We start from the raw sequence: 14107 nt of genomic DNA on the forward strand, positions 1-14107 counted from the left end.
CACTAAACATTGTGAAAACATTATCCGAGCGTGTGTCCCTTCTTCCTTTAAGACGATTCACCCTCTCTCAGGGGACCAGCCATAACTAGTCAGTTTTGGCTTAAATCAACATTTTGGGAAATACGCTTATTCACTTTAGATGACAAGATTGATACCGCTCTCGTGTCTGTCCCCTGAATATGAAGCTACAGCCAGCAGCCGTTTAGTTTTATCTAGGTAGACAGAATGGAAAATGGGGGGAAAACAGCGAGCCTGGCTCTTGCCCAACATAACAAAATACACCCTGGTAGTCGGGATTCCTCCTAAGCTCACTAATTCTTGCCATCGCCGTGTGGCAGGCAACAAGCAGAGACTCCAGCCAAGCAATTGTCCCCTTTAATAGCACACAACCCGTCACAAAACCCAGAATTATCATTTAAACATTTAGCTTTTTATGGATTAAACAAAGAGGATATAATATGTTAATTGGTAAACTCTAGAGGCAGATTGCATTGCCTTCAGATAGAGCCAGGCTTTACGATAAGCTAAGCTAACCAGCTGCTGGTTATATTGCACAGACAGACACAAAACTGATCCCGATCTACACGTCTAACGTTTGGCAAGACTGGGAAAAGTGTGTTTCATTGCTTTACATTTGGGTGAGAGCAATGACATGCCTCACGAGGACAGTGCTTAAACTTGAGGTGGTGATTGAAAATAGACAATGATTCAAAAGAAGCAATAAGAAAACATTCATAGCTTTATCAACTTTTTTTTCACATTATCAGCTACATTGTCTCCAGATGTGGTTTCCTGCTGTGACGCAGCTAAATTAGTTCTTGCCCCACAAGACTAATAGTCACTCAAGACTGCAGACACATCACATGTGAATTACAGATCAGTGCTTTCACGCTGTGGCGCTGAAACCTTCCATCCAGTGTCGAAACACGTTCCAGCGATTGCATTTAAGTCTCAAGCTGTTTTACATCAGTCCGGTCATTCAGCATTAGAAAAGTGAGATGGGTTTGAAAGTTGAGCACAAAAAGTCGGGAGAGCCGTAGTGTTCCAACGACAGTCGCTGCTCCTCACCTCCTGCATTTTAAATCTAGCGGAGTACCTGGGCGGCGCCCTGTCAGCAGGATCTGTGTTCCAGTTGGGTGACTGAGCCTTCCTGGTATCGCAAACATGATGACAGCCGAGGCATGTCTCACACCAGCCAATGGAGCCATCAATAATAACACAAGGTGAGCAGGGGAGGGAGGGAGGAGGGGTTTATCTGGGCACAGCACATGCACTTCCCAGTGGGCCGCAGGGGCAGACGGGGCCGCAGAGAGGCGAGATATGGCGTGACACTCCTGGAATCTGTGATTTGACATCAGCTCTGTGTGTGAGTCTGTCAGAGGGCAGGAGAGGGTTTTTGAGGGCACTGCTGCTTCCTCTTAAGTCCGTTTCTCTGGGTTTTATCGAAGAGATCTGACTTGCCGGGCACACCGAGTGGCTGAGCAGCATGATGCTCACTGGAGGTGGTCGGCCTTGACTGGATGCTGAACAGACGTCAATAATCCAGGGAAGTCAGTCCTCCTCTTCTACGTAGGTAGAGGGGAACCAACCAACCTGAAAGGCAGCGAAAGAGGAAGTGATCAGGCAGGAGCAATCAACTCAGTCTGGATACGTAATTTTAGGCGCCTTTTGTTTAAATTCCCCGGTCTTCCTCGATTTCGACCGCAATCCCTGTCACATGTCTTACTCTCGTGGCCTACACATGTTGCTCGCTGTGGGAAGCTTCGGCAAGGTTGCGTAATGCACGAAAGCGCATTACGCGCTACCTCTTCCCTCCCTGCCGAGATCAAAGCACTCTCCATACAGGTGCTGTGGCAGACCAACCATCTGATCCCTCACTGGCTTGCCCCAACCAAGAACTCTCAACTATGTGAAATGATTTCTTTTTCAGCCCAGCACCACCAAGACAACCTAAATATCGAGCATTTTGCAAGGTTAAAACCTAACAGTTGAACTTTAATTTGTTTAAACAGTAGAATGTTTGCACTATTGACTTAGGTTAGTGTATACACTAAAACTCTACAAAAGTCTGAGAAACTGGATTAACTATTTTACGTAATTGGAACTGTCTGTTGGTTGATGGAGGTAAAGGTGAAATAGTAGGTGTTCGGAGATTTGTCCTAATTGTACAGGATCCCGCAGCAGACCTACCCTGCCGTCGACCTCTCCCTTCCACCACCCGTTGGACATCTTGGTGTAGATCTTGATGATGTCTCCCTGCTGCAGGGAAATCTCTCGCATGTCCCTGGAGCAGAAGTTGTAGCGTGCGACCGCGATGCCCACCACCCTGGGAGAGAACACTGAGACAAAGAGATCCTGTTTTATCATCCAGAGAATACTTTTAGAAATTCAAAGTGATATAGAACAGTTCTATTATTTCATACACTGTGGTTGTGGGGCTCTCTGCTGTTATTGGTCCAACAAAAATCACCTCACCTCGATACAACAAGTTCAAATCTCATCCAAAAACATCTGGTTCGTGTAACCTAACTTTTAAAAAAACAAAAAATCCTTAACATGCACTAACTTAGGAGTGAGAAAAATCCATTGACATTCTGCATTATCTAATCTATATCATGTGGCTTTTAAGAGTTCATCAGCCCTGTCAGTCTCCTCAAACTATTTTCTCCCCTGCATTCAGAAATCCTGGGCTTTCTGAAAGTTATCCACTTAACTGCTTGATGTTGGTAGCTAACTTTTTGAAATGTAATAAGAAATTGACAACAAAAAAGTAGACTCAAGGTTCAGTTCAACCAAATGCAAGACCTTCAGATAGAATTTCGTCAAACTACAGTTCCGTGACCAGTGCTAACAAGATTTTTGAGACTAGAAAATAAAATAAATGAGAGGGCAAACTCATTTCAACAACTTTGGTAGCTTCTACAAGGTTTACGACGGTATGAAACACTTTTCTCACAGGTATTATCCACAATAAAATGTCTAACCCTAAGGCAGCAATGAGCCTTGTCTCTTGGGCGTGATTCATAGTAAGTGTAAAAGCAAAACCACAGCCGATGAGGGAACTCATCGCATTCACTAGTGAGAGAGGAGACACGTATACACAGCTGCCCAGCTCGGCGGTGCCAAACACACAGTAGAGATGACCTGGTGCTGGGTTATCGTGGTCGTGTGTTGGTCTTATTAGTTAAGTTAATATTCAACAGATCATCATTGCGTCAGCACTCTGGGTTATACAAGGTTATTCCTACACATGCAGGTCAAGGCTGATATCACATGTGAACTCTTGGGCGGCATGGGTTTGTTTACCTTATCTGTGGAAATACAGGTGACACAGCTGGAAGGGTAAGGGAAGATAGGCTGGATGAAAGCAGGCACAACATGCCAACACTGAGGCTCAAGCCCACACATGCATGCGTGTGTATGTACATATGCTCATGCACTGTGCACACAGAGACAGGACGGACACTGTAAGAAAACCTCCTGCTATTCTGGCTCGGAAGAATTACAAAGAACTATTCCAAGAGGCTTACTGCCATCGCTAGCCTTGTATTCACACGCATATTGAACGTGAATTAACATGTTTAATGTGTCACATATTTGCCGTGGCTTATTAAGAAATGAAATCATGCACATAAAAATGCCAACTTTTAATTAGCTGTATTCTTGTGAATACTTGTGAAGATGTAAAATGCCAACAATGGTGGCCTTGCAGCTCTTTCCCCATTGTTTGTTGACAATTCTGCAGTCATTTTCACCCAGCGGAAGAAGTAACAGCTGTCGGAAATTCAAAATATTTCCAAATTCGAATTATGGAAGACTGTTTATCCCACATGGCAAGTCGTACAATTCGTGCAATATGATGTAAAAAGCAGAATTATTAGACTACATTATTTAACGGAGTCAGGAAAAAAAAAAACAAAAAAAAAACAATTCACTTCACATCTTTGCAAACCTGGAAATGTGGGCACGCAGCAAGGGAGAGACAAAGAGAGTAGAAAAGCTGTACCTGTACCTGACCAGAAAGGCGAGGAGGAGGGAGGAACAAAGCTGCAGCCGCCAGGAGGAACTACAGAGAAACGGGGCGAGTGATGGGGGGTTCAGGCCGTAGAGGGAGCAAAGAGAGAACATAAGCAAAAGTAAACACAAGTTTGACAGAAAGAGAGTGTGAGCAGTGGTAAAGGAGAGAGACAGAGAGAGAGAGAGGGGAAAAAGTTGGCAAAGTCAAAGAACAAAAAAGAGAAAGAGAGAGCGAAGACGGGTGGGAGATAAGAGAGAGAGTGGAGGGCAAAACAGTGAAAGCATCAGACATTTGTCATTTTACCAGACTCATTATATTTATGAAATATCTATGAAATACTGACCAATAGAAGGTGGGTTTTGAGTGATCAACAAATGTACTTAACCTACGCACATGTCCAAAAGTATACGGACATCCATTTCACCATGGCCTTCCATGGATGAGCAGGCCACACGGTTAATGGTGTGATCATCTCTGTGCAGTGCTTCTGATAGAACCTTCAGACTTCCTGGATCTTATTTCTAAATCATCCCGCCGGTACCAGAGGTGACTTGCCCCGACCAACGCAGTCCCTTTGTGTTGTGTTAAGACATAACCGTTCTCTGTCTGAACCTCAGTGCCCGACAGCAGCAGCAGCAGCCAACCCCACTGATGCTCTTGTGGATGAGCAGGCAAGCCATGTGGGCTGGTGCTATTGTAGCAGCATATTGTCGCCCATGTTTTTTGAATGAGACGCTCGAGAATCACATATGGGTGTAAAGATCAGATGTTCAGCTGTCTGCATACGTTTACTGTGTACTATAGCCCCCCCCCACCCCCACCCCCCAAAGTCTCACTGCATAGTAATCAGCAACAACAACCTTTTGAGCTTCAGACCAGGTGAGACGAAGCAGCAGCACGGGGGTAAGTATGCGCCTGGGCACAGCACGGCGCCCTGACAAGGCAGCGTCTGGGAATCGACGCCGCAGAGCCGACGACTTCTTGCTCCCATATGAAATCCCATCTGAGCCACACCGAGAAAACCACCTCCTGTCATCGCGGCAATATGCTTCCAGGCGTTCCTCCCCTGCCCCACAGGGACAAGTAAATGCAGGCCAAAATGTGTCAAGTGTTTGTGTGGCCGGAGTGCACACAAAACAGCTACGCATATAGGCGCAGGAAGTGCATACAGCATAAAACAGGCACATGCTGTATGTTCAGAGCGTCATACAAGAAGCTGATACATTTCAGTCTCACCAGCGTATTCATCCCGTCGTGATTTTAATATTTATCTGATACCCCTCATTCCGATAAAGATTCGCTCACAACCACTCATTTAAGACAAACAGAGCTGTAGATCCTGATGACACCGACAGTGAACAACAAAATGATCCGCCTGACAGAAAGCAAAAGATAGTTTTAATGATTTCCCCGCTCTTGCATCCACAGATGAAAAACACTCAGTCAGACTTAATTAAAGATGCTGGCTGGGGTATTTTCCAGACAAATTACTCCCGAGTTTTGATGGTTTTTTCGGCAGCTCTGCAGCCTGTGATTGTTTACTCAGTCTTACATTCTGTTTTCTTTGCTATGAGGTGTCTGTTTTGAGATTCAAACCATTTTGTGTGTGTGTGTGTGTGTGTGTGTGTTTTTGTTCTGGCATGACATCTGTCTTTCCACAGAGGCTGTTTACCAGACAGAGAACGCGGTGCCCACACTAAGTCTGTCTATGGGGGTGGACGACTTAAGGCAATAATAATCTATCCCAGAATGCACCGAGGCAACGGCGGGTCTGTCAAGGCTTTCTCACAGAAGGAAGCGCCGTGAATGGCAGCGATGCAAAAAAAAAAAAAAAAAAACACACCTCTCGCAGAGCTGCTTTGAAGCCTGATGCGCTGGGAGACCGACGCTGCCAAAGGAGGCAGAGGGACAAGGATGTAGCAGAATTTTACATCCGAACAGACACAAAGGGCTAACTTTGACTTTGTTCCAGCGCTCCTCTGCTGCTTGCCTCGGCTGTGGTTGTTTACACGTACGCCTCTCTTTATGTTGAGACAGTTTACCTCCAGCTGCTTCCTGCTCTTTTACATCAGATCATATTTGCAAACTTTTCCCAGTTTTGTGGAAACAGCCGCAGTCCCTCGGTCGGACCAGGGGTATCCCCCAGGAGTGTGTCAGCAGGCGGCTGTCACACGGTTTTCTCCGCTGCCAGCCCAAGTGAAATGTCATGTCCTGTCAGGAAAATTGTGAAGCCATCTCAGAGCCGAGCAGCGTGCGGAGTGTGACGTTTGCAGTCGCAGGCTCCTGGTGCTTGCCTGGGGCACTGGGCCCTAACTGGGACCTCTCTGCCAAGCCTGGTGAGCTGCCGAGGCTCCTTTCTTTTTCCTTCACTCACTGTCTCTCTCACTTCCTCTTTTGTCTCGTGCTCTACCTCCGTCTCTCTTACCTCATGCTGTTCCTTTGTACCCCGTGTCTTCCTTTTTACCATGCTATTAACATGCTAACTGCATTTGGATGTATCATCCAGGTAAGGAAGAAACACTTTAATTCCAGGTGCAAATTGCAGAGGAAGTGTGCATCAGCTGGGTGACATCTCAAGGTGGTCTGGCTTTTATTGGATGTGAGCAGCGCTGGTGTGTGAACGCTACGTAAGAAGCGAGAGTGAAGACGGTGCTTGTTAGCTCGGCATGTATCAGTCTTTTCATCAAACTCCACTTCAAAAAAGCTACAGATGGCCCATCCCTTTCTTATGTCAATAGCTGTTTCCATCTAATGGTCAAGTGAACTTGAAGCAAACTTTTTATAGGGCCAAAAGAACGACAATGCTAATTATGCGGGTTATTATTGACAGGATCAGTCAGGTGAGGGAATTGTTGACTGCATCAGAATTTATTCTGACAAGGTGTTTCATCGCCTATTAAGCTCACCAACCCTTATTTTCTGATGTGAAAATTCAAACTGTGCATAAAAATACACTGATGGAAAACAAATGCTAATGTCGCTCTCACTGTATCCCACATTTTTCCTCCCACTCTTTCTACCTTTCCTCCACCTAGTCCCTTTTGCCTTTCCCCTGCTCTCCCTCCTCTCTCCCCCACTTCTTGTTCCTCAAGACCCCTTTCTTCTTCCCCAGAGAGTGAATGACCATCTGCTTGTGTCTCCAAGGGCCGGTAATGACGCCATGCCTGGGCTTGTTGAACGTAAGCGCAGGAATGCATTTATTCATGCCTGTTAATACCGGTAGGTTGGAATCACAGATGCTGCTGAACTGCTCACGGTGACAGTACAATACTGGCAGCATTATCCACTGAAAGCTTGTGTTTTGTTGCCTCTTCTCCTTTTTCATTGAGACTTTTGCAAAATAGAAAGCCATGTTTTTGATTCATTTTCTCATAAAAAATAAACAGCTCCAGAAAAAGACATTTGAGTCAGCACATTTCAACACTTTTGATCCGTCACATCATTTAACATGAATAAACAGAAACGTGATAGATTACAATCAGTGTCATCATGTTCAAATAAAAAAATGGAACAAATGATCGCGGTCACTGTGATAGAATCATTGCAGAGACAATTTACATCTTTGAACTAAGCTGCACTATTTGCAAGACATTGAAGACAATTGCAAACACTTCATAGCCACACTCACTGACCGAGATCTAAGCCCCATGTTACTGAGAGATGTGGTCTTGTTTGTGTGGTCAAACCTAAATGGCATGATACATGTGCTAAAATGTTGCTTTTGGCTGCGTTTGACCTCTCATTATGACAGAAGAGGATGAATCCAACAAAAACAAGGAGGCACTTCTCGCATAAAAAATAAATAAATAAATAAAAAACTGCTGCTGTCTTCCACGCTGCGCTCTCCTGTAGGGAATCGTGTTAGCTCAATATGCTGTACTAAATATTTCTAGCATGTTTCACACGTCAAAGACAGGACTGCCTCGGGTATCGAAACCGTTTTAATTTGAGTGCCTAACGCTCTGTCAGCATGATTTTGAAATGTAAGCCGGAACATTTTTTTTCTTCGAGGTGAAGGCGTACAGTGTATTAGCTGGCCTGTAGTAACAAAATAGAGCGAGTGCAATTTCAGCAAAGTGTTTAATTCCCCTTAGCTTGTCTTGTTATGTCTATTTGATGACTGGGGAAGTTTCCATTCACAGTTTTGGACATACAGAGAGGCTTACAAACAGGTCAAACAAACTCACCTTTCTTTATCTCAACTCAACTGTTGTAGTAAAACACCATCCCTCAGGTACTTCAAAACAGATGCTGAAAATTATTTCAACTACCTCTGACTTTAAGACCTGGACTGAACTGGTGGCATTTCCACCTGTCAGACAAGGGAACCTGGGTGTCTGTGAAGCATACTCACCACTGCCAGCCTTAGTAATGGCCCTGGGCATGTTTCCATTGGAAGGTTCCCTATAGGGGACCTGCAGAGTGATGTCAAGACTGCTGAAACCCTCCTTCAGAGAGTACTGTTTGTAGTATTCCACAAGGTCCTGTGTGGAAAAAAGCACCAAGAAACGAAAAAACCACAATGAGCTAGGGTAAATATTTATGGCATTGTGTCCAGATGTAAAGAAGACATTTTTTTTTTTTACAGAGGAAACTGCTTGTTCAATCCTAACAATACAACAGCAGCCAGAGTGTGTTCCTGAACAGGGCTGGGACATTTTTCTATCTGTCCATTTCAAGTAAAAGCATTAGTGTTAGAAACATATTTTTAGCTACTGCCCCACAGTACCACAGACAGTTGCTTACACCATGCACTTGTTGCCTTCTTAAATGAAAATGTCCACATGCATGTAGGGGTTTATCTCAAGAGAGTTTTGCAAAAGTAGAGTAATATCAAAATGATTGTACTCATTAACGCTACATGAGCTGAAAGGGCACAAAAATCCATACAAAGTTAAAACCATTACCAGCACGGTCTTGAACAGCCGGCTCTCAGCGATGTAAAAGCAGCCATCCTTGGTCAGAATCTTAATGTGCCTGACTTTATCGTTGAACCTGTGGAGGATGAATGAGACGCAGGCGTCCAATCAATCAACTACTTTACTATATGAATTACCAATTTGTACCGACAGGAAATAATCACAAAAAGAAAAACAAAAAGAATCACAACGAAGCAATTTTTTTCTTTTCAGGTTTTCGTGCTATGGCATGTGAATGAATGTCTGCTGTGAAAGAGACGATTTTAAAGTCTGAGCAGTCTTAGTGTCTTTTGTACAAGGCATCACGGGACAATAGTCTCCATTACTTGCTCATCACACAAAAATCAAGCACTGGCAATTTTTTGAATACATAATTTGTAACTTTAACGGCCCAACATTGGGAGTTCTCGATTTCCAATGTTTTGGATTGTAACCTGGGATCCTCTAATATACCCTTACTAGTCTTTCCTGGGTCAGGGCTGGCGACCAATGGCACCCAGGCTGTCGCCATGGAGCCCTAAACACTTCTGAATTCTCTACCTATAGAGATCAGGCTTGCAAATACATTATCTTTTTTTAAAACAACACTTAAAACATATTTTTATAGGAGGGCCTTTTATGATGGCTGATCTGTAACTTCTGCGCTGCTATTCTGATTTTATTTGTTCTCATTTGTATTTCTGTATTTTGTATGGCTGCGTAAGCTCTTCTGTAAAGCGCTTTGTAACCTTATTTAGTTACATGCTGTATTAATAAACTTTATTATCAATATAATTTGTTTTTCATTCATTTTATCTTATATTATTATATTAATTATTTTTACCAAACATCCCTCCCATGGGAGACGTCATTTCATGTGCTCACTTAGTCCAAGATAGATCCCACCTGACTATAAAAACACTCTCCAAGGTATTTGAGAGCATATAGTATAGGCCAGATTCAATAATTACGTGAATAAATAATAATGTCATGTGAAAATCATAGCTTAGGCTAAGTACTTGGTTGAGGGCCAACCTTGAATATATGTACACACTTTTCGGTCTATGCATACTGCAGGCACATGTGATGATGTCCTGTCAAGCCGATTGCAAGCACAGCACTGTATATTGCATGTCTCCCATATGGCAATGCACAAGTTGCACTGGAGATAGATCCATACTGTAAATCTTCCGATGCAGATTCACTGATACATTATGAATACACGGTGAGTAATGCATAATTGATGTTTGGTGAGTTATATGTTGCGTAACACATTGAGACAGACGAGCTATGTTTGGTGAAGGCTGAATTTCTCTTCCCTCCTATAGGCTCTCCCATGGCTGCATACATCCACACACTCAACACACACCAACGGACGACTCGTGCTGTTTGACATTAGACAGTTCCAGCTGATTACAAGCAGCTCTCTGTATAAAGCACCATTATCTCAGACGGCCATCCCGATAATGATCTTAAGCAGTGAGACAGGCAATTAGGATTGGAGTTTTTCAGAAACCGGCCCTGTACATCAAAGCTTTGAATGAGGGACGGTATGAGTCCACCACACCAAATGGGCTGCAATGGTGTGTCACTGGCTAAATAGTCTGAACATCCAAACACTATTTCAGAGAGCACCCTCGATCGTTATAATCTCTTCGAGCCGTCATGCCAGGTCAGGAGGACTCAACAGTCCTTTCTTCTTTTTTTTTTTTAAAGACTGAACGAGCTTTGATGTAGCCTGAAAGATATTCACCAGTGAAATGGACAGCGTTGTATTTCAAAAGAGGGGATACCGAGGCACTGAACTTGTAGATTAAACAGCTATTTATTAAGGCCCAAAGGAATGGACGTTTCATCTACTATTTGAGTGTGTTGCTATCTTTCTTTTGACATACATTTCTAGGACTGATAGCCAAAGAGCAGCGAAATAGTATGATGCAAAGCTATCAGGCTCTCCTTGAACAGATGTCTGGACAGAAGAGACGGACAATAGATGGACTGTTAAAAAAAATCCTCCAATTCCACCTCTTCCCCAGGCTGCATTCAGCTGAGATGTATGGGCTCCGAGCATCAGGGTAAACGGAAATTAACAGCAACAATGCTGAGGTATGATGTAAGGTTCAAACAAAGCTGGCGCCATTGACACAGGAAGAGCAACTCAAAGAAGAAAAGAAAATGTTCTCTCACTTGTCAAGCCATACAATGAGCCTCGGTTTTTCTTTGCCGAGGTCAAAGAGCACTTGTGCTTTCTATCTGTATCTCAGTATAATTGAGTCGGACTTTCGTGTTTGATCTTGAGAGCACTGAGGGTTTGTGACGTCAACAGAACTGAAGCCTTCCATCTCTTTCCAGAAGCAGAAACATACCGCACCGTCAACGGTTTTCATTCGGACTGTTCCTTCTATACCATGCAGAAAACAGTTCAAAGAGAGGTCTGGGAATTATCCAGGTTAAACTGTGGGCGTAACTTTTTTTGTGTATAAAATCTCTCAACACCTCGACAGAAGTCAATAAATCAAAACGCTCCGGCAAATATCACAGGTTTCTACTTAGCCCACTGAATCATTTGATTCGGTCCATATGAAATCATGTGAACAGGCTACCTATCTGTCGACCAAAGTACTGGCCCACCTGCATGCGCTCTGCCTGTGCATGTATTTTGCACGTGACCAGAGTGTTCAGAGGATTAGTCCAGATATACTGCTGAAGCTTTTAGAATGTAAGACAAGGTTGTTCATGTGAATGGGCCCACATCAGTGCAGTGCCCGCAATGCTGCACTGTAAGCATTTCAGTCGTAACTTCATGGGTAGTCTTATGGTTTACTCACTCATTGTGATGCAAAAACTCTAACAAATGCAAACCATTCTTTTAAAATATAGCACGATTCCCGCAAAGCTTAACAAGCAACTGTGGCAATGATAATGCATTAAAATGTACTAAAAAGTCAAACTGGGTTCGGTATTTCTTTTGTTTGTACAGTTTGTTTGTAGCGGCTGAAAGCTCTGAGACGGATATCTGAAAACCTGGACAAAACAAATTGCTCGACACCACGAGCAGGTGAGCGAGGACATTTTCATTTCTGCAATTTGGGTGAAACAAAATTGAATCTTGCCCCAACCATCTGAATTTCAGCAGCAACTGTGTATTCATCAGACTGGTCAAACTTTTCCCATCCCTCAGCTGCTGCTCTTGATGATAATAATATTCACCAGCAGCTCCTTGGTTTTCACTGACATGAGCGGAGCACAGCGTGATCTCCTTCTACTGCGGCCCATCCATTTCAACATTTGATGAAGTGTTTGTGTTTCAGATACTGCGCCATTGTTGCATGTGGGCAATTTGAATGATTCTTGCCACTCGCCTCTCACAGTAAGGCGTTTGTGCCCACAGGACTGCTGCTGGCTGCGTGTGTTGGGCTCATTCGACCATTCTTTGTAAAACTGGAGTGAAGTGAAAATCGCAGGAGGCGTACAGTGGGGATAGATGGAAAACGAGACGTCACATCACTTACTTTACACTGATGGCGTATTCGGTGCACTCTTTACTGCGGTGTCGAATCAGATAGGTGCCGTTTTCTCGGTCCAGGAGCTCCACCTCAGCCTGGTATCTCTCCATGGGCCCTGCAAACCTGAACCACCCGTGAACAACTACTGCACTTACACTGCAATCAATCATTCTGAACATGAGGATGAGAACAATCAAAACAATCAATATTTTCAAAGTACGACTGACTTTAGGTCGCCATTAGCAATCTGCAGCCACTTGCTTTCACCACTTACCAGAGCTGGGCCGAGTAATCAACAGGTTTTGGAACCTGGCACAGAGAGGAATTTGGGTTATTTTGTGTCTTAATGGAGTCGATACAGGAGGGGCGGAGGTCATTTGTAGTAATGTGATATTCAAGCCACATCTAACAGCTTAAATCAGTCTTCTGCAGCGAAAAGGTGCAATTGAAAAGGGCTGCATTCCTTCGCCGAGACATCAATAGTAGCCATTATCCACTGAATGCATTGTAATCACACTTAATGTGTCTTATTGAGTAGAAAAAATATGCACACTTACACATGGGCAAGGCCTCACAGCATCACTTGGAAAGAAGCCAATCTTGCTTGTCGCCAGAATTTTGCCCTGCAATGGCAAGCAGCTGTTAATCGCATTATATATGTCTGGGAGCAACTACACCTCTCGCTCTCTCTCTCTCTCTCTCTCTCTCTCTCTCTCTCTCACTGTGTTCCTCTCTTTCCCTTTCCTCTTCCCCTCCCACACTCGCTTCAATAAATCCTCAGCAATTAGCACACAACAAGCAGTGCATCTAATTTGCAGCCCAAGTTAATTATGGTTCAAACTCTGCCGGCAGTTAGATTTGTACTGCATCAAAACAAGAGCCTCGTTTAACATTAAATAATGGATCTTATTCTGGTCTTTGAATACCCAAACAGCGTGAGCTCTCTGGCTCGCACTAAAGACTAACAATTGCGTTTTAGCTAACCCGCCCCAAGCAAACACAAGCTTTGTATGAAAACCATTAATTCCTTCAACAAACTTTTTTTTTTTCCTCCAGAGAAATAAACCAAATTGGTTAAACAAATTACTACTGCGTAGATGTCCGGTATATTTCATTACCTTAATCCTCTATCGTCTACCTGATCTTGCAGACAGTAATAAGCATTTACAGTATATCAACATGAAGCTCAGGAAAATTTTAGTTCCCAGTTCTGAGTCTGAGGTCAATTTGGAGTCCATTGAGAGGATCTGAGAAGACAGTGAGTGTTGAGGGCATGTGGAGCTCTTCATTCAGCTTCCTGCCCTGTTTATGCTTTCCTATTCACTCCTCTTTATTAGAGTATGAAATGCTTTTTGGGACCGTGCAAGCCCCGGCAGTAACTAGATTGGAGAGCGAATCTTTACCCATCTCTATGATTCATTCTGTGTAATAACATTTCATCAAAGGTTTTTTGAGAGCCCCTCTCTATTTGTTATGCCTTCGATAAGCGTATGATAAAGATTAAACTTATTACTCTGTTGGCATAAACAGGCAGCAGCCAAAGGATCAAATGAAATTACGGTGATTGATTGTATTGTTCTGCCAGTGGGATGGGGGATAATTGCCTCCTGGGTAACAGGGGATATGAATTCTCAGTGTTCTGTAATTCCATCCTCTGGCGCCACCGGGGACACTGAAGATTAAAG

General features: G+C 43.7%; 1 protein-coding gene across 4 annotated transcripts in view; it reads right to left on the reverse strand.

Annotated features, from left to right (window-relative positions):
* Nucleotides 1-721: 721 nt before the first annotated feature.
* The window catches only part of LOC119011648 (guanine nucleotide exchange factor VAV3-like), a 48670-nt gene continuing 35284 nt past the window's right edge, over nt 722-14107 (reverse strand). For 2 of the 4 annotated variants that reach the window (XM_037084955.1, XM_037084956.1), the window contains exons 21-28: nt 12980-13045; nt 12697-12731; nt 12429-12545; nt 8926-9013; nt 8373-8502; nt 4013-4066; nt 2191-2339; nt 722-1593 (exon numbers count right to left, since the gene is read on the reverse strand). In XM_037084955.1, the coding sequence (XP_036940850.1) occupies nt 1552-1593; nt 2191-2339; nt 4013-4066; nt 8373-8502; nt 8926-9013; nt 12429-12545; nt 12697-12731; nt 12980-13045 (681 nt within the window). In that variant the 3' untranslated portion in view covers nt 722-1551. The remainder of the gene's footprint in view (nt 1594-2190; nt 2340-4012; nt 4067-8372; nt 8503-8925; nt 9014-12428; nt 12546-12696; nt 12732-12979; nt 13046-14107) is intronic. The other 2 variants (XM_037084958.1, XM_037084957.1) reach the window with 1 other exon arrangement.

The sequence above is a fragment of the Acanthopagrus latus genome, chromosome 21 (genome assembly GCF_904848185.1).
Source record: "Acanthopagrus latus isolate v.2019 chromosome 21, fAcaLat1.1, whole genome shotgun sequence".
Lineage (NCBI taxonomy): Eukaryota > Metazoa > Chordata > Actinopteri > Spariformes > Sparidae > Acanthopagrus > Acanthopagrus latus.